General features: G+C 36.3%; 1 protein-coding gene across 9 annotated transcripts in view; it reads right to left on the reverse strand.

Moving 5' to 3' along the window:
- DOCK10 (dedicator of cytokinesis 10) overlaps positions 1–22203 on the reverse strand; it is a 164388-nt gene that overhangs the window by 103660 nt on the left and 38525 nt on the right. For 2 of the 9 annotated variants that reach the window (XM_072407927.1, XM_072407926.1), the window contains exon 1: positions 10043–10214. The exons of the other annotated variants lie outside the window; for them this stretch is intronic. In XM_072407927.1, coding sequence (XP_072264028.1) covers positions 10043–10174 — 132 coding nt within the window. In that variant the 5' untranslated portion in view covers positions 10175–10214. Of the gene's footprint in view, positions 1–10042; positions 10215–22203 lie in introns of those variants that run through there. 9 annotated transcript variants of the gene reach the window in all.

Here is a 22203-nt window from a genome sequence, read left to right on the forward strand (position 1 = left end):
TGGAGTAATCCAACTGATTACAAAGGAAGAGGGTGCATTTACTGACCTCATTGGAGCTGCTCATCCAAATTTGAAGTGCCTTCCTACCCTACCGCCCTATTGTGGTCTTTTACTCCCCCCTCCTATTTTTCTAGTCTTTTACAAGGTGTCACAGCTTTATTGATGGTTTTTATACCTCGCCAGCTGACATCGGTTAGGCTTTTAGCCTGATAAGAACCCATGGACTGGTTGAAGGTCCATCTGGAACTTGAAGTGAAGAGAGGTCTTCACATGTTTATGGGGGTATAATTTGTGTGCACGGCATTGATGTGACTGGCACAAAGGTATGGTTATTTGTTAAAATAAAAATGGTTGTATAAGATGTTGGTTTAAATCAATAAAGCTGTGCCATTGGCCTCTCCACAGACATAGTATGGTCTCGTGTGTTTTTAGTAAGGGGTCAGGGACATGATGGAAGGTTGGGAGTATAAGAACTATGGTTGTCAGCAGTCATGTGTTTTCACCAGTGCTCTTGTCACCCCATTCCGTCTGTGCCTGGCTAAATGTGGCACTTATATGTTGTGAATAGATTGATCTCTCAAATGCACCAGAACACAAGAAAAGTTGTGATGGGTTACATGCAACATTCCAATTTCTTTTGGATTATAATACATTTTTAGGGAACTAATAAAAGTCAACTGTATAATGGCACTGCTTACACAGCAACAAATACAAGTAAAATAGAAAGTATAAGACCAATTTATAAAGGATAAATAGGATGTGCACCACTGCTTCCGAAAACATTCTCTTTTGCACGAATGCAATTACACATGTGCACTATTAAATCTGCATTTATACAGACAGGAATATAGCTGCATTCAATGAGCAATTGTAAGACTAGGTTTCCCAGGAGTCTTGCATTAAATTAAATATACTATTAGTGCCAAATCTAGTTCTGGGATCATTTGCAAACTAACATTATTGTCTTCATTTATTAACTTTGTTTTATAATACCCCAAAGGATCCATCATTCAACATCAAAATTACGATGTTGACAAAAGAAAGAACATGCAGTAAATCGAATGATAGAGCAGCTAACAATGTTTAGTGAAACACATGAACAGTTATTTTATTTGGCTTTAAATAAATATGCACCTACATATGTAAACATTATTGTATCTGAACATAAATCAGGAAATCTGAAAAGTAACATCTCAGTGCAGACTATTGCAGCCATTACTAAAGGCAGTAGACAAAAAAACAGCATTTTTTTTTAATGAATAGTAAGTCAGCTGTGCGTTGGGAACTATTGATCCCACCTATGCACTCTTGCTTTTAAATAAACGGCATCCTGTAAATCTCTTGGATGGTTTACATATTTATCAATACATGCTACTAAAATCACTTTTAGAAAAGACAGACATGATAAAACCTATATAGTGTTACCCCCTAAACATATTCCTTTCAGTCTGCACTTCAAGACACGCATATCGAACTCGATCACAAGTTTACTGTAATCTTGTAAATGCCAATTAATAGCTTATTTTTACTACTTATTTTTACTACTACTTGTGTCTTTAGAAAACCAAACAAAGGGATCCCCCCAAAGGGATATTATGGCAGAAAAAATGAAACATTCCCTATATCAGCCTATCCCAACATTTTTCCCCTCAATATTTTTAAAAAATATTAAAGTATCATCTTACACTATTTTTCGGTGGAAAATCCCCCCTGCTATTGTAGCCAGTGCAAAAAAAAAAGGCTTCTTTACATTGGTGATTAGTGTAGAGGTGACCCCATACTTTGGATGTCATTGATGGTCATTGTGGATGTGAGACCACAATGAGCTACTAGTCATTGCTCAAGCAACCACTAGCAACGTCTAGAGGAACCCTAGGGTTCTACAGAATCCAGTATTAAAACGTTTACCATACTCTAAGTAACTAAAAAGAGATAAAACAATAAAACATTTTAGATATTCCTAAAGAAAAAAACTTTAGATGACATAGACTCTAGAGATTACAATAGTAAAATATAAAGCATAGCTGTGAGAGGAGATTAAAAGGAAACCAAGGTGGAAAAAACAAGGATGAACACAGACTCATTTGGAACAAGTGGACTGCACATATGGGGAATAAAAGAATTTGGCACTTCTCCACTGCACAACTTTTTGGAGCATTACATTTAATATAGCATATCACAGCTTTTAAATTATTTCCCAAATGAGAGCGCTGTTAAAGAATCTGAACTCATGCCATGTGCTCCTGCCATATGCGTAGGTGACTTGGATGAGAAGTGGATAATACAACATAGCTACCACTCAATGTTTTGAAACAATATCTTGCTAGCATACAGTGAACAAAAATATGTTATTATCCAAGCACATTCCACCCACAAAACTGTAAACTTTTACTGTCATGCATACTGTGAGTCAATGCTTACGAATACAACACAACAAATGGAGGAAAGGGACGATTCATAGAATTAGTTATTTTACATATAGTAAGTATGGTCTCATACTATATATATATAAAACTATATTAAATGGCACATGAATAATACCAACTGCAGGAGCAACTAAAAGTATCAAAAAGGGAGTATTTATTTTAAAAATGTCTATTTGTGGGTACTGTAGCAATACTTAACATATGATGTGAAATTTGGAGGGTACTTGGCATCATCTTCCTCGCCCTTGCCTGGAAAAGGGATTGCAGGACCTGGATAGGGCCATGAATATTTGTAATGCTGCAAGTTTGCAGCTCTTTATTTGGGTTCCAGGCCAGAAATATCCTGGAAGGAATGGGTGAGCCAGAAATTGGTAATAGCTCTGGAGCATCTGGCCATTGATAATAAAACTTTTCTCTTTTAAACTAGAGGAAAGTTGCAGCCTAAGGCCAGGAGGATCAGATTGACAGCCCATGTGCAACCTAGCAGGTCTCCCTGTGTTCAGGACTGTGGGGCCAAAATCTCTAAAATGTGACCGAGAGATTTTGTGTTTATGGACATTTTCTTGCCAGGCTGTCATGACACTAATCGACTGCAAAGGAAAACCTGTACAGATTGAATTGTGTTGATGATTTTTGCGAATAAAAGTAGGCAGAGCGCCCTGAAATTGGAAATACTTGCAGTGAGTACGTTTTTAAGCTATTCCCCTACAGTACATATTTTTTATTGATTAGTAAATTGAATTCAACCAGAATAAAAGTTGCAAAAAAGACTGTCATAGAGATGAGCCTTATACAGAAAATATATGGGAATATGGTGGAAGCCTTATACAGAAAATATATGGGAATATATGGGAATATGGTGGAAGCCATATTGGCTGAAGGCTGATTAGATGTTCAAGATGTACTTCTTATTCATTGCAGATTCTCTCCTTACAGAGCATTTTAGGAAGTTGTAAGACAATCATTACCAAATGGGAACAAAGTTTACAGATCTGATTTTGTGAAGTATAAGTAACCAGGCGACTGTCTTGCAAGACAATTACTTCAGAAACCACGGAGACAGATGTATTAGCTTGAATTTCCTATGGTCAGCAATCTACAGTATATGTATGTAAGACAAGAACACTTACTGAATGAATGTTGTACAAATATAGATTTAGGACTAACCAGAGCAACAAGGCTTTCAGTGTTCTCCCCAGGCCCTTTTAGCTGGGTGCACCACCCGGCACTTTTCAGTAACCAGCTGGCTGTTTTTGGGTGGTTACTGAAGAGTTGGGTTACAATACCCACTGCCACCCACCTACAATTTCTTCCCACTCGGCTTAAAACAATTTCTGGGTTTAACACTGGCTTTCATTTGGTACTCTCATGCAGCTTTCTATACAAATCTATTACTACATTTACCCATAAACCACCACTGAGATAACTTGTGGTGTATGCTATTAAAGAACATATTTATTTAACTTTGGGGTACTACCTCCTCTCTTGCAAAATATTTGTAATGCTAATTTTAATTTTCCGGTCATTTTAATTTTCCGGTGTATATCACAAAATATAAATTTAGACTACTGCAGCCAGAAATATTATTCACAATGAAATGTCTACAGAGAAACAAATAAGAAGTACCCATACCACTCAGCTCAGAATTATATGAAGCTACTAGATTGCCGTCCACATTGAAATATGCTGTGCACTACTAAAATGTTGTGCCACTGATTTTTTTTTAAGTTTTTCGGGGCCTTTACAAGAGAAAGTAATGCCATCATGACTATAAAAATTGAGCAGTCCCCAATGGGACACAGATGTAGCTTGTAAAATCCTGATGAAACTTGGACTGGACCTGGGTGGGGTAAATGTTTCAAGTTTATGATCAGCTTTGCTAGGCTGTTGACAACCCCCATATGACACCATTTGCTAAATATAAAGTAATATTCCCATATAGATGGCTTAAATGACCGCTCATTAAAACAGGATTTCTTTAAAGAGATTCTTTGTTGTTAAATGTATAGAAGTCAACCAATATATTGTGAATGACATTGCATGGCTTCATGAAGCTGTCATGTGGTGTGATCTAAGTCAACAAAGCAAGACTATATATAATAAAACCATTGTGTTACAAGCACAGTGCTTTGTATTCTGAGGTGTATCACAAGTTTGGTGGAATTCTAAGGAGAGGTCCTAAGACAGGGGCTTCTACTTGTTAACATCATTTCATATTTGATTATATAATACCAGTAGGTCTTTTTCAACGATTCAATGTTTCATGTATATCCTTAAACAAATATATCATATTAATAATCACTGAAACATTCTCCAAAGGAAAACCTTCCAGGTCCATGTTTTTCAATGGCAGTAATTGGTTTTCCACTAGGAAATGTTTCAGTAAGTGTCAGATTCACTGCTTTATAAATAGACCTGTGGTGCTATCCTGACTGCACAGCAAATTTTTATGACCCAAAAGGCAACTCAACAGAATTACAAATAGTTTGATAGGTGAAACTGTTCATAAATATTTACTGAGCAATTTCTTATTCCCTATTCATGCAATTATTGAACAACTATGTGGCACCAAGGCAATGCAAAAACCTATACAGATTCAAGTGGGGGGCTTCAGTTAATAATTGCAACAAACACCAGACCGGGGAAAATGTGATCTTAGCCATGGCCTTGTTGTGATTGTTGGTGTCAGATGGGCAAGTTTGAGTATTCCAGTAAGTGTTCATCCTATTATATTCAAGTTTGTAGAGTTTACTTAAAGTTAGTGGCGGTTCTGTGGTTGGAAACTTCATGCTCATGAGAGAGAGCTCAGAGAAAAATGGACAGGATATTGTAAATAACTACAAGAAGATGGCAGGTACCATTCTGGTCTGCCAAGAATAGAAAGTTTTAGGTGCTTACATTTACCAGTATTCAAATTATACAAAAATATTTAAAGAGCTGTGAGCTTATTATGTGTCCTATTAAATGCCTGAGGCTCTGCTTTTATGTTTGAGGAATGTGTATGGACAGTTTTCCATACAAAAGCTGTTTTATGGAAAAAAAAGAATCAGTTTCATTATGACTAAGCATTATTGTAAAAATCTCTTGGGACAGCCCAATGCCCTTAACACTAAGTTTAAGGTCAGAAAGTGGAACAAAAGTGTGGAGTGTCTCCTGCTTCACCCAGTATAACACTGTCACATGAACAAGGAGGTCAATCCACTTAGAAATGCCTGCATGCTTTTTTGACTTGACTACTCTGTTGTGTGAACGTCCAAATGCTTGACACAGGAGATGATCTTTTATATTCATCTCAGGTGAAAAATCTAGCATGGGTATGGGTGTCCTCCGACATTGTCTGACAAATCACTGTTCCAAATCAATTTGCTGACCCTGCACAAGGACACTTGTTGTCCCTGCATTCAAGGAATGGAACAATCTTAGTAGCACTGTACAGACATGCTTTGCCACCCGAAAACAATGGCTTATGATCATTTCCATAAACAGTTATTGGGTGTCTGTAGAAGGCTTTTCAGTTCATATTAACCTATATGCGGAGATGATGTATACAGTGTTTTTCCACTAAATGCCAATCCACTGTCTAATGATTATGAAATGAAAATAACTACGCATTTCTCATTATCCCACCACTGGGATAGAAACAGAACTATAAAAAAAATATTGAAAAGATGCTAAAATGTTATCTGACTTTTGCTGGCTCTCTTATAAATGCTGCCTTCTGAATAAATGTAACAGTGAAAATTATCTTGAGAAACAGATTAGAATGTGATTCATTCTTTAAAGCAATTGCCAATATTATTAATTGTGAATGTAATAATTTTATCAGTCATTCTCTGTAACAGGGTTACTTAAGTTCAGGCAATTGTTTCCTAAGATCGCTGGTGTGAATAGTTTGAAGAGAAGGAGGGCTAAGATTCAGTAAGACATTAAATTAATGAAATTAGCAACACAGGGCTGAGCTGCTGTTCCTAATTATCTTGTTATTTGGATCAGATACTTGGTAAAGGGAAGTGTCACTGTAATTACAGTAAATAATCTGCAGAACTTGTTTTTGCCATCAGCAAAGATGTAAGCACACTATACAAGTATTCTATACTCTAAAAATGTACTCTTGTAAAGTCCAACTCCAACCAAAGTGTATGTTTTAGTTTTGGTAAGGTTTTAGAAGTGTTTGGTGCAATGACAATGTTTGCTCGTTACATCAGAGGTCCCATCATAACAGAAATTAGGATTCCTATTAATCAGGATACAAGTTGCAGGCTAGAGATATGGACATTTCCACCCTAAGTAACACCGTCATGGATGATGACACTAGTTGAGTGAAAGAATGGAAAGCAAACACCTAATAGGTAAGGCCCATGGACAGCACATATCAAAAGGACATGCTTGTTTATGAATTTAGTCCATTGCACAGGAAATGAGGAAGGCTTAGGATACTTGCTGCAGCTTCTATTTCTTCTTGTGTATGGTGGGATACGACTATATATACATTTTTTTTTATTGTGTAGCTGGCTTTATGCACAAGAACCCAAATATTCTGTAGAAAAAATACTTCCCTAAACTGTTTTTAGAAATAGTTTGGAAACACAAGATTAGAAGCAACAATTGTCTAAATTGCATTTTTAATGTATAACAAACAGTACCTGTCACTGCATACACCTTAGGTCAGTAATTTGTTCCCATACTAAAAGGTCAAATAATAGGTGTGATGGTCAAATGTCCATAAACTTTTTACAATAGTCTAGAAACACTATAAACGACATGAGAGTTTAAGCATTGTTTTATTGCATTCTTCTAGGAGCTTGTATTCATGTAGTATAAAGGCTGTAGTTGCTGACCGGAAAATATGTTCTATCTCTTTCTAGCTTGAATACATTCTTAGTCACTGAGTTCAAACAAGCATCCAAAAGCTAAACGAAGCTACCATTCTGTATACTTGTTCAGGCTCAGTAAGTACTCAAGCCAGATCAGCACCACAGCCAAGTAGCTTACAACATTTTATACGAAGGTCAGCATATTTTTTATGACAGGTTTCCTTTAAAGAAGGGTGAGGTCCCAAGCTTTTAATTGGCAGAACATTCCTCATCTTCAACATCTTCCCTCTTACTAACTGGAAATATGTATTTCAGTACAAAGTGTACTTTAGTACTGTTACTTTACTCCTTTACATAGTCATTTACATAGTGGTGTCACCGGGGTGTTCAACTTCAAATTACTCCTCATGTTGGCCATTGGATGATGCTGACTTCAAATCTAAAGGGATGCCAGGAATATGTTGCTATATAAAACTTTTAGGCTTAGGACTGCTTTGGCTGAAAAATGAATACAGTGGAAGAATGCCAAGTGGATATCAGAGAATAGAGAGGGATATCCTTACTAGGATGATTTGGGTGGGACCTGCATCCTGTGTTACATACTACTGGCCCTCTGCACTCTGATCCTTATACTTAGGGTATGTACACACATGTCATAATTGTCTTTGGAAAGGATCTTTCACGATCCTTTCCAACGACAAACAACTGCATGATGCATGAGCGAGTGCTGCACAGCACTATAGAGAGGAGAGGGGTGAGAACAACGGAGTGGCACACCGCTGCACTCTCTTCACCTCTTAACCGTGCATGCGCAGGGAGATGTGTGTCACTCAAAGGGCAAGAAACTTCCCCCAGAGTGATGTCATGATGCCTGAACCCACACACCGGGGATATAGGAAATCAAAGCCAGGTCATGGACCAGGCTGTATTTTTTACTGCAGTAGGGAATGGGTCTGATTTAAAAAAGCTCTCTAAGACTGCCAAGACTGGAAAAGATAGACTATCATGGGAGAACCTGGGTGATGCAGCAAACCCGGGTTGGATTTGGACAATGATTGAAAACATTTGCAAAATATAAGGTAATTATTTTAATAAAAATCCATTATAGGATTCCAGGATTTTGCTGGATCACCCAGGTTCACCAATGATAGTTTATCTTCTCCAGGCTTGGAGAGCTTTATTAAATCAGGCCCAATATTGAAATCTTAGACCTGGCACTAAATTCTGGCAAGCATGTGGACATATTCTGTGGCAGGTAAAACTGATCATGTATAAGTATTTCAGCAATGCATTTTGCATTTTGACTGAAGTCAGGCTTTAAGTAACTTGTGCACTGCAAATTCAAGTCTCTAAGGAAGCTAATAAACACACTTACGTACAAACATGACAGTTTCAGTTCTGAAAAATGAAGTCATTCTGAAAAGCATATGAACACCCTCAATTCTTTTAAACAGAACTCCAGGCAAACAGCTTAATAAACAGATGGAATACATATATGGGCACTAATCCACCTGAAAAAGAAATTTGTATTTCAGTCCTGGAAAATAATTGAGATTTATTCATATGTTGCTGTCAGTTACCCCAGTGGGGATATTTCCCTCATTTCTATTTGTGGTCAGTGGAAAAGTAAGTGCAGTTATTTTAGAGATATAGAGATCAATACAAACCAAATTTTCTATTTTTTCTCTTTATCTATCCAAAATACTTTTTTTGTGGGCAATGTAAAAATAAAATATATGGACATGGGAAAAAAGATCTCTTTCTAAAGTCATGGAAAAAGACAACTAATATGGTTCACACAATTATATGCCATGCTTTCCCTCCATACTTCACACAATTAGCATATCTACTACTATATTTTGGCTATAGCTGCAGAACATGTGTTATGTGCAGCTGTTACTATACAATCTTTAGTACAATTTAGCTCTAACAGATCAATTTGGTTCATAGCCATGTACTGTATATTGTTAATAGAACAACTGCTTTCAGGCTTCTGCTGCAGCATACCTTGGTAAATTGGCCCAGCATCCAAACTTCTTTTTTGAGATGCAATACATAATTACAGACAAAGACCTAGGCTGAAACGGAACTTGCTGATAACCACAGATTTTTTACACATTATTACACTGAGGTATGTCTGCCAGTCTGCGCAGACACTGAGGCAGAAAAATACACCAATTTAAAGGTACAAAATCCAAGTGCTGGACCCCATCAGTGTTTAAATGATTTACCTTGGCTTGTCAAGTTGTTCATGGGTTCACAGCAATCATAGGTCATCTTTCGTATAATAAAAGCCGACACCTGCCTTGCTATGGTGGTTATTTGAATGCAATGTTCTTTTCATTGTTATTTAAAAGCTTTACAGATAAAGAATGTATCCAGAAATGTTACATTCATTTAGAAACAGACAGAAATGGCAATCAAATGTATCTCCTACAATATGCCGTGGTCAGTAAAATGTGAACTCTTGTGGTCAATTTCCCTTACTTCCTGTCTTGCCACAAAAGGAACTGCATGGATAAATCCCCTCATAGGCAATTCACCAAAACACGGTGTCCACATATGAAGAGTTCCCTTTAATTACTGTTTGTATAATTTTAGATTTCCAATTACATTAAATTGTCCTTGTACATTAAGTTGACAAGTATCACTAGGTGATAGGATGAATCATTCCGGCAATTACTTATTCACCGATAGGAAAAGGGTTCTACCCATACTCAACTATATCCAAACATAAAAAAGTTTGGGAAAATTCTTTATTTTAAAACCAAGAACAGAAAAGTAATAAATGTGATCACCTACATAGCTTGCTCTGGGAAGCCCACCATGGTTAACTCTTCTCATGGTCTTCCTTTTCTTCCATGCTTCTGGACAATTATTTCTCCTGAAGACTTTTCCTTTGAAGCTCATTGTATTAAGAAGAACTGTGTCCATTTAGGGATTTCATGTAAGTTGCTGTTTTTCACAGCCACGCACAATGCTTAATGAACACAGCCCAGTCATAAAGAGGAAGTGTTTCTTAGACTCATACCGAAAGAAAGAAGCACTGCTTGCACCCACCAATCAGTATTCAGTTTCGGAAGGGAACAAATAAGAGAACCTAAAACTGTAAATGAAATGTCTTTCTATAGATAAGATAGTATGCAGCTATTTGTCTGTAGCAGTAACCTTCCAGTACTGTGCGCCGTCATAACCCCCATGTGTAATGTTGTGTAACATTTATTGACTCCTGTCAATGCCTTTTTTTTTCCAGTCTATTTTCCACAACTGTTGAACAAGCATGTAACCCAATTTATAAGCTAAACAAAAACTGGGTTTTGTATTAGAATGTTTGATAATTGTTAAACAAATATATAGTTATATGTTTTGTCCTAAATTTCTGCAATATATTTTTACACCTCTCTCTTGCCTGCAAATCACAGAACTTTTTCCTGAAGCTTTAACCAATGTAGAGGCTGGCAGTATAAGGTGGGGAGGACTCCATTCACCTGCCACAATTTTTTAGATAGTGTTGGGCAGCTACTCAGAAAATAACAGTACAAAACCGCACAGAAAAGAAGAAAAACACAGGTTCCTGTTTTCATCAATTGCCCTTTGTCTAGACTAGTAAAGGAAATATACTTTACATGGTCAATGTTTTTTACTGAACATATAAAAGAGTTTAGGATTTATGAAACTAATGCAATCAACAAAGTTACATAAAAATAAATCAATACAGAATTTGTTAATATATGCACATACAAGGTCAAGGTGATAAACACATGTTCTGCTTACTGACTTGCAGCGCTACCTAGACTTATTGCTTCAACTAACTCATTGAAATGAAACTTCTGTTTACATGCAATATCTCATATCTCAACAGTTGTTCAATTGACAATGAACTCCACCCCTACCAGCTAATAAATAAATCACTACTACATTACATTGATACAGTAACAAAAAAACAAAACAAAAGACCAAACATTACAAATTGTGAAATTCATATTAAGATTATTTAATGTTTAGAGTTAAAAAAAATTTTTACATACTAAAATATGCTCAGTAAAAATACAAAATAATCACCTTGCCTTCCACTAATAAAATACTGTATGTATGAGATGTCAGGTCCATGATACATTTATCTTTGTGTACTTTATCTTTGTATACTCATATACTTTGTAGCACAAACTACTTTAGCAAAGTAATAAACATTATTTTATGTATTTGTTCAAATTACAACCTTCTTAAATTAAAATTGCCCAGTTCTGTGCTAACACTATGTAGGATACGTATGTTTCATACTCAACAAATGTCCTGAGTGTTTGGAGGAATGTTCTCATATAAACATATTATTCCTGCAATGCAATATCCTAAAAAATTTTCTAAATATGGAATCAGAAAGGAGAAATAAACTAATGTATTTAAATAAACCATTGGTTGCTTTATTGTTGATCAGACCTAGCTATCATGGAACCCATCAAAAGAATTCCAGGTTTGCTGGATCACCCATATTCAATGATCAAACTGTATGCTCCCAGCCTTGGAAAGCTTTAATAAATCGGGCCCAGTGTAAGTATCCCATGTCCTGACATACAGTAAATGAAGCATATTTATACCTAGAAATATAATAAAATGTAGAGGTTAAGGAAATTTGCTTTATCTTTATAGATAAGATTGGGTCCTCTTTAAAGTTATATATTCCTCATCAGTTTTGTAATATATTGTGTTGTGTTGTGGTCATTTTGATGCTAGTATTAATATTATTAGTAGTAGAAGTAACATTGAGCTTCTATTATGGGCAAATGGCTATATATTGTCCCATGAGCTGTAAAGACAAACCAAATCATTGTCAAACAATTCTTGTAAATAAGTGGATTTTCTTTTTTGGAGGCAAGTATCGTATAATAAATGCTTAATATATTTTTATCTACTGAACAAGCATTCACTATTTGCTGAGTTCCTGATTTCTACAATAGTGATATCCATTGTTTACTTACTTACAAAACTTAGGGGAAAACTAATTTTACAGAACCCCAAACATTCCTATATGAACAACAGCAAGGAACAGGGAACATAGGCCTTGATACAAAGATGCTTTTCATTTTGTGATTGTTTGTGTGCATGGTGGGGGGGGGGTTAAGGGTAAGGTTTCATTATTTTTGTGGGTTATGGCATATAGCACATTACTGCTATCTCACAAAACAGTAGGTGGCTTAGTATAACCTATACCCATTTACGATCACACATAACATTTACCATTATTCACATTATTACAGGATGATATGCCTGCCAATTGCCAAAAACTGCCAACAGATATAAATTATATTAACCAATACCTAATCCATGCCCCAAGAATAAATTGTCTGTATTGTATAAGTCTCTGCATTCACTTTAATCCATGATAAGTCTGTGCCCACCACCATTATCACTGGATATTTTTATTTTTTTGTCCATCTCATTGGCAGCCCATTCAGGGGCATGGTAAAGGATAAGCAGCAACACAAAACTCCTAATTTTTGAGGATTTGGCTATAAATTTTTTACATCTTAACTACACACAAACGTGGTAGACAGCAAAGACATATAGCTATTGCTTTGCTAATAAACGGACAAATTGCAAATTTGTGCTTGCTTGAACATATACACAGGCTTTTACAATGTGCCAAAATGCTCAAACTGTGCAGTTCCATATAGATCAGACAGATCGATGCTATGTCAGGTATACTAGAGAGGCAAAGCAAAATGTTTATATATACCTGTATATCTGCAAGAGTTAAATAAAAACCTTTATTAAATAACATGCACTCACACCTGTGTTGACCACAGATCATTACTATGGACTGTTTTTACTGATAATAATTGACTATAACTGTGCTATGTTTTTGTTCGATCATTTGTAGTCTTCATTGGGGAGAGGCATATGGCAGGGTGACAATGCAGGACTAGCACTTAAAAACACCTGAAGACCTCCATGGCAGGATCATCAGCAGCACAGATAGGCAAACTTGTTAGGGGTTGTCAAGGGTTCAGTAAACTCAATTTTTGCAATAAACCTTGAAGGAGGTTTTTTTCCCCTGTTGGAACAAATTGAACTGGGTTTTTTTTTGCCTTCCTCTGGATAAACTATGTCTGTATGTTTATTTCTCTAGGGGTTGAACTTGATGGACTAATGTCTTTTTTCAACCTAACTAACTATGCAACTATGTAAGATGAGATGGGATATTAATCTTGAATTTAAATTCTAGCTATTTAGGCCTAATAGGCAAGCTGCTGCCAAACCAAAAAAGCATAGGGTGTGCTCTCCCAATACAAAAAAAAACAAAAACAAAAATAATGTAAAAAAATATATAGTTTGGTGGGAAGAGGGTTTTGTGATTTGTTATACAAATGCTTTATTGTATACAATATGCATGAGGGATGCCCTAAAGCTGTTTGTGTTATTTTCCCTAATAAAAAAGCATGGAGTTCCCATTATTAGGGACTTATCCAGATAATGAATCTGGGAGGCTAGAAAAAGATGAAGACAGGGCATACCCTCCCTCCTTCCTGTATCATAACACATCCTTCAATGTAAGTCCCAATGTTGAGGGGCAGGACTTTTGCCCACATTGCCAATCTAAAAAAGATGTTGGTGTTTGTATGAGGTTTATAATGGAAAAGCCTCCTTATGCCCCCAGAAAATAAATCCACATCAATCACACCATCCAGTTACGTAAAGCCACAGCAATCACAATGAACCAACAAGCAAAGATGTTTACCAGTTGCAGTCCTTTCACCAAAATTCTGATGATTCTGCAGAAACACAGCAGAGAATCCCTGATATTTCCAGAGGTGGCTGAATATATCCATGACAGATTTGCGGAATTTGAAGAAATACCACATTGCCAGTGATCTATCATTTAATAACATCATTGCTGGCTGAAAAACATGAATGAGGATTTACTACTGGGGAATTAAAGTATGTGATGTGTTTTTATTGTAATGTAATACTTGTTTCATTGTGTTGGTGTCTCTTTTTATATTTTTAACTCTTTCTGCGAATGGGTAGGGCGTACTAATTTACCTAGGTGAGGGGATATATACCTGGAAGCCCAATTATTAAAGGAGGCTTCGAGATTGTATCATACGCCCCCTTAACAAAACACTGCAGCCTTTTGGGAAATAGACAATAGGGAATAAGCTGAGTCCATCAAGACTGGAAGTTATATATGAACAGAAGAGCAGCTAGATTTTACAGCGTATAGTTAGGGGGTTGGTACACACCGAAGAATCTTTCATTAGTGTAGCTGGATTATCCAGCAAACATGGAATGGAGTTCTTTAAAGTAATTTGCTATTTGCTAGAAAATGTTTTTAATCATGGAACAGATCTATTCCAGGTTTGCTGGATCACCCAGCTTCACTGATGAAAGTGTATCCTCTCTAGCTTTGGAGAGCTTTCAGGCCCATTATGTTTGACCTAACTTTTATCTCATCCCTAATCACCTGGTACTATTTTAATAAAAGCAGCAAACTTGTTTAAATAAAAACAGCTTTAATATTTATTTATAGTTTTATACAGTGACATGTTAAAACTAACAGTGTTAGTGTTACATGTTCTTTTTTTAAGGATTTCTTTTTTTGTATATATAATTGAAGACATATACAGAAACCCACAATGAACTCAACACGCACATCCTCAAGTTTTCTAATTTATATCTTGAAGTATCATTCTACTGCAATCATTTGATGTTTATTGACAAACAGGTTTTTAGCCAAATAACAACAGAACCATTATATGTCTAAATGCTTCACACCTTTAAAGGTATTTCTTTCAAAATGTGAGTATCTAACTGTTATACTAAATCTTGAGTTATGAGTTACATTAGCATTATTATCGGGTTTCCAGCCTCTGTTATTATAAACCTTACAACCATAACTGCACAGGAAACCACACACACTTCAGTGTTTCCTGTTAACTAATTGACGTCAGGTACATAAATAAATGCAGAAATGAAGCTAATGAGGTTTGATAGAATAGAGCTGTACAGTGGCCTTTAGGTACCTTGCATTGTGATATGTCTCATGCAAGCAATACATGTGCTTACTGAAAACAAAACTGGCTTGTAACCCTAGTGAAGGCGCATTATGTACAACAGAGCTACATTGCACGTGCATAGTATCTTACATTTGATGTGGATTTGCATATTTTCAGCTGCTTTACTTCAAATCGCAGATGTTGAAACAACAAACTGCACATGTTCACTGATAGTGCCAACAAGTCGCCTACGTATCCAAAGCCTGAGAGCTATTCTTTTACTGACCTTCTTTTCTTCTTGAAAAGCAAGTTCAGCCAATAAGCTCGATCAATCAGTGAGCCACTCACGCTATCCAGAAAATTCTACAACTGTGCTTAATTCAGAATGTACACTGTAATTCCACAGCAACCATATTACAAAGTTCACCAAACTGATATGTCACCAAACTCATTCTAAACATCCAAAGTAGGGTGAATCTGGGACACTCCATTGTAAGTTTTCTGGTCAGTCTTTTATGTCAGAAATAAGCAGTCTGGAGTGGGTGCATTTAAAAGTATTTCTTCTGCGTCCCAGGAGGGAAGAGGCATGATTTCTGCTACAATGTCGGGGTGAAAAACAGAATTACTAAGCAGGTCATTTCAGTTGCGATCATGGGGGTCCTTTATTTCAGAATCCTTCTGCAATAAAATAATCTTATATGTCTGATTGCTGTTATTTAAATACATTGGTGCCACCATCTTTTTTCTCTAACTATAGTTCTGCTTTACTTGTAGTGCTAAAGAACCCCCTATGTGACTTTACTACGTTTTTTTCTGTGGACAGTGTGGGAAAGTGACAGAACCTGGAGGTGGACAGCACCTGTAATAGGAGGAGGAGAGGCACAGGACTTCCAAGGACAAGCAAGTAGAAGGGACATTTAAGGATTACCATAAAAAACAGGTATACTGGTTTTACATTTGGCTGGAGTTTTCCTTTAACATCTAGCTTTCTAAAGTTCAAGTGATGTTTTTTTTCTTTTCTTAATGAATGTGCCTCATAAAAACCAGTGGCTAGAAAACAGATAATTCAATCAGTAAGTATATAATAATAAGGAAGCAACAAGTCATTTAACAATAATTATGAGGTCACTGTCGTGCAAAACAAACATCAGTTTTGATTAATATTGTATATCATTCAATCTGAGTCATACACTGATCTCTTAAATAAATACATGTGTATATAGTGTGGACAATGATTTGTGGGGTCATGATAAGTAAAGTATTTTGCAGCTCATTGACTTTACAAAGGTTGGTAAAATTTCACACAAAATGAGTCAGAGGTCAAGTTCCCCTCACACATCAGACTGCTTAAAGTGAACAACCCTAAACCTGAAGGCTGTTGGTTTTAATCCTACTACTGTGCAGCTCCCCACCTGAAGCAGGTATTTTGTTTTACTACTTGCTTACCTGCTGAACACCGTGCTGGGTTTATTTTTACTAGCCTATACATCACTGCAGAGGAAACCATACCTACCCATAGGGATGAAAACCATCTGTAGCTGGAAAGCTCCAAAATAGTTTCATTTTACCACATGGGCTACCATAACAGTGGGCACAGAGCCTGCACACAGTGTGTATATTTATTGCCTGCTTGTTAATATTATATATATAATATAGATCCTAGACCTCAGAGATTGGTCTAAACAAAAACATGAAGTCTACTTACAAAATAGACATACAACATATTAGCTTACAGATAAATAATCATATTGCCTATTAATATTTATTTTCTCTTTTCAGTATATATGCACTACAATACAGTGCAGCTAGTTCATTTTAGTGGGGTTCCTTCTCTCAATATGAATGTACTTTGCACACTAGTATTTTCTTTTTAACTTACTAAATAGGACGGCCAAAAAACATTAAAGGGTGGTTGACCTGAATTATTCAGCCCAGCACACACAAAACACTCATGATATCTGTGTCAGAAAACATCTGATGAGGCTAGAACAGATATGGAGTTGTTAGCTGATTCATCCAATATTGTCTGAGGGTAATTTAAAGTGGACAGATGAATAAACTTCCATGTGCAATACATCATACTAAGGCCAGCCAATCAACATGGCTGAAGATTTAATAAAAACAATGGGAAAGAAAATGCCAAACCCGGAGGATCTGATAAATTTTCTATGCCAACATAAGTGCTCACAAGCATAAAATCTCTGGAGGGGAGATAAGTATAATTACACTTTTTCAATTTTAAACAAAAAAGTTAAATTACTTAGTTGTATATATGCAGTAGTTGTATGCAGAACCTCTTGTGACTTACACATCTCTGCCATACATCACACAGATGAAAATCATTCTAAATGTTATATTTTATAATTGCTAACAAGTGGCTTAACTACTTCCTGCCTCAGCTTTACTGATTCCTGTATAACATCCCTGCTATTTGGACATTGGTGGTGGTGATACTAAAAATGTGTGAAAAAATCCAGTTCTTAAAAATCCAGAGAGAAACCATTTAATTAGCTAAACTGAATTAATTAATTACATATGATCTGTCAATGTTACAAAACCCAAGACAATGTGATATAAAATAAAAATTCAAAAATCCTAATAGTTTATTGAGTTCCGTACTTCCGTACTTTGGTCAGACACATATTAAAACAATAAATAAGGCCAATTGTGTAACTATTTCTCTACTGATGTGACACTTTTGGAAGCCAATTAGATAAAGGTGGTTTGGCTGAATTCAGCAATTAAAATTAGAAAGACCTAGAAAAAGTGTAAACAAGCAAACAGATATCTGTCCATTCTACCTTAACAATCAACATGATCCTCATCTGATGGGAACAGAGAAAACAATGCCAGGTGAAGGATAACAGGAGCATTTTCCACCATACCTCCTTCAGTGTGACACACAAGACCTGATTTAATAAAGCTTTCGAAGGCTAGAGAGGATATACTTTTATCAGTAAAGCCGGGTCATACCAGCAAACCTGGAATGGATTTCTTCAAAGTCATTTGCTATTTGCTACCAACTGTTTTGAATCCTGGACCAGATCCATTCCAGGTTTGCTGAATCACCCAGCTTCACTGATGGAAGTGTATCCTCTCAAGCCTTGGAGAGCTTTTAAATCAGGCACATAGAGTGGATCAGCAGCAGATTAACAATGTAAATTGAAGCCCAAACTGGTTGTACTACTTGCCTGTATCCAGCTGTTTTCTGGTATGCTAATCAGTTGTGGGGATTGTAGATTACATAGATTATAAAGAGATTATAAGGAAATAACCCACTAAATATTATTAAATATGATTGGTGCTCTATAATTACATGCTTAGTGACATAGGCGCATCTTTGCCTATGTATATTATAAGTACAGTACATTAATTTCCTTTTGAATCTACAGAATGGCATGATACAGGAAACAATGTTCACATAGCATGTAGTAGCTAGAGCAGGGGTCAGCAAACTTTTTTAGCTACTAGGCCATTTTAGAAAGTCAAGAAGGCACACTAGGCTGGACTCTCTCTCTTGCTGATGGCTCTGTCCCCCACCAGGATCGCCCCTGAAAGGAAATCCCGCTCCTCGGCAACGCATACGGAGGATAGGGAATGTCCCCTTACCCCGGCGCCGGAAGTGTTAACGTCGCCCACGGTAAATAGGGAAGGGAGGCATATATTTCATAATAGTAGTAATAATACAATAGATTTAGAGGCAGAATCATGTTCCATGACTTTCTGATCATTTTAGATTAACGCTTACAGCGGAACAAGTTAAAGTATACCAGTCCTGCTGGAGTATGTAGTAATACTGCATGGGGCAAAAGAAACTGTGGACAAACCCCAATAATGAATATCATAAAATGATTCTGATTAAGGAAAATATCAATGGGTGGACTTATGTGCATAGGTTCATAACATGGAGTATCCAATGGTGTGGCATTTAGCACACACGGTTTCAATGACATTACATGGAAAACAAAGTCTAAACAACATTAGGTCATTGGACCTAATTTATTAAAGCTCTCCAAGGCTAGAGAGGATACATTTTACTTAGTTAAGCTGGGTGATCCAGCAAACCTGGAATGGATTTCCTAAAAGTCATTTATTTGTTAGCAAATGTTTTCCATCCTGGACCAGATCCGTTCCATGCTTGCTGGATCACCCAGCTTTACTGATGAAAGTGTATCCTCTCCAGCCTTGGAGAGCTCATGTTCATTGGGACTAAAACCTAGGGAAAATACAGTATAAGAGGGGTGAAACAGATAAATAATTTGATAGCCATGATTAGCATTTTAAATCATTTTCAGTTACTGAGCACTCTACTATAAAACAGGATTCTGTTATTAGTTAATTTTCTTTTATTTTCATTGATAGAAGTAAACTACTTCTATCAAAGTCCCAACACAGGAGGTTGGGACTCAAGAAACGTTAGTAAATTAGAAACTTTAAAAGCAGTGTTAGGACAGAAAAAAATGTGTTAAGTAATTCTGAAACGACCCGTGAAGGTTGTATTTATTCATGTGATATGTAAAGAATGAAGTAATCTTTCAATGTTGACCTGTTTAAATCAAGCAAATTCATTCCTTATCTAGAAGATGCAGGTTGCTCAAATTCACCAGTTTTATCTTTAACATGTGAAGCTGTAAAACGATACAGATAGCTAGGAAATAATTCTCGACTGACATGTCCCATATTTCTGTAAACAAAGATTTGTATTGGGAAGGACATAGATTTTTTGCAATCATCCTCCTTATAAAAAGACCAGAATACCAATAAACCCATCAGCTGTAGAAGTCCGTATAACTTTGCATCCTCAATGTTGCAGCAACATGGATTAGATAGAGATCTGTTATTTACATATCTAATATAGGTTTAATGATTTTACATACACATTTGAAAGTTATGGAGACAATGCCAAATATACAGTTAATGTAAGTGTTACTATGAGACTAAATATTAAGACACTGAGAGCTTTAGTAGTTTATAACATAAGGAAAATGCCGTGATGGAATGTCCAGCTGTAAGAAGAAATGGAATAAAAAAGAAAATGTTACACTGGTGTGCTGCTTTGATAAATACAGCTGTTTCCTGTCCAGTATTCCCACAAAAGATCATTAGCAACTCTGCAGGGGGAACACCAATCTTAGCCTAACATGGCCTATCATATAGAATATTTGGCCGCATAGAATTGTTCAAGCACATTTTTCCATTGCTACAGATTTCATCCTGCAGTGGGGTAAGGTCTGCAGCCTTGTAGGCTCTGTAAACTGAACTTCAGGCTAACTTGGAAATACACAGAAGATATACATATCTGAGGGATGTGTTACTTTCCAAAACATCTGAATGTCTCCTCATCTAATCCTAGGATTTAAACAGATACCCTCCCTGCGTGTAGTTAGTTGCTCCTGTGTGCATAGCAAACTGTTGTTGTGTGCCCGGGACTGGCAAACAACACTGCAGGTTACAAATTTGAACACGATTGCAGCCATGGTGTGATTCTTTCAAAAGCAACAGTGCATTGCACCGTGATTCCCAGCCACTCCTATTCATTAGAACAGGGGAGGTTGGCACTACAGTATAATCTGCAGCTTTTTTGTTTCTGTTGACTGCATTGCAATTAGCGGCAACATTGTCAGCCTACTATATTCGCTGTCTTTTGGGCTGCTCTTTAAGTCTTTTAGATTTGTCAGCTCTGCAGTACCAAGATGAATCAAAGAAGCCTGAAAAGAAGGTTGACAACACTGCTTCCAAGCGAGACAGAGGTTTAGTGTTGTTGCTGGATAAACTCTAGGTAAAAAACTTTACAAAGAAATATTAATTTAGGAAACTGTATTTAATAGGGCACAATACCAAACATACTGAAATAAAGATTTAGGGTGTTTATACTCTTTAAGTAAGGTGATGCTGGTCACCGTGATCAGCTAAAAAGTCAGGCACAGCCCCAATAGGTTATGGAACAAACCCTTACCCAGTCCACCCAATAAGTCTCCTTGAAACTTTACTGTCAAAGGTTGGATTGTACAGATACTAATCTATGTAGAGTTATATTTAATGTTGAGTGACATTTGGAGTGCGTTCAGATAATGTGGTATATTTTAACATTTTAGTTTTTTTGATCCATTCATTTTCCACTTACATAAAACAAATCTTTCTTTTTCAGCATTTAAAAAACGATGCACTTACAATGACTGCAAACAGTCATGAAATATATTAAGTTGCTGTTTCTATCTGCTGAAAAGTGGAACAATGGGAATCAGTGTTCCATTATATCTAGTATTACATAGCTCTGTTCTCAGCAACTGAAACTGCATCTTGGAATAATAGGAACAGTTGTAAATCATGAAACACAGCAGACTAAGGTACAGTACTGTGTGTGTCAACTTGTACAATTCACACGTTCAGATATTCCACAGTCACAGGAAAAATCCTGGTACAAACTGCTACAGTAATTAGTCACAGCAGTGACACTAATAAGTATGGTGTCAGTATGGTAATAATACATTCCATCTGCTGTTCTCTCTTCCTATATTCCATGTACAATATCCTCCACTGATCTAGCTCTGTGAATTACGGTTTGCTCTGCCTGTATTCATCATAGATGTATAAAGCCTTGATAATTAGTGAAGGACAAAATATTTGTATCCATCATCTTATACCATTTTATTTATCAAAGCCATCACAATAAATTTTATACATTTCTTGAACAGATTAGGACATTAAAGGACATATTTGGTTGATAATTGCAATGCTAAATATTTGCAAGCAAATTGCAATCTAAATTTAACAATAAAGGGCTAAAATATTTAAATTAATATTTATATATTATACATTTTTAATATTACGGAGAATAAGCCAAACCTTCAGGTATTTCCAGATTATTTTCAAAGCTCCCTTGCATCTCACAAATCTAAATTCTAAATAATAAATAGTCACAAATGAAATACTGGTCGTCAGCCGGGTTACATACGAGATAGTGACTGT

The sequence above is a fragment of the Pyxicephalus adspersus genome, chromosome 4 (assembly GCF_032062135.1).
Source record: "Pyxicephalus adspersus chromosome 4, UCB_Pads_2.0, whole genome shotgun sequence".
NCBI classification, from domain to species: Eukaryota; Metazoa; Chordata; class Amphibia; order Anura; family Pyxicephalidae; genus Pyxicephalus; species Pyxicephalus adspersus.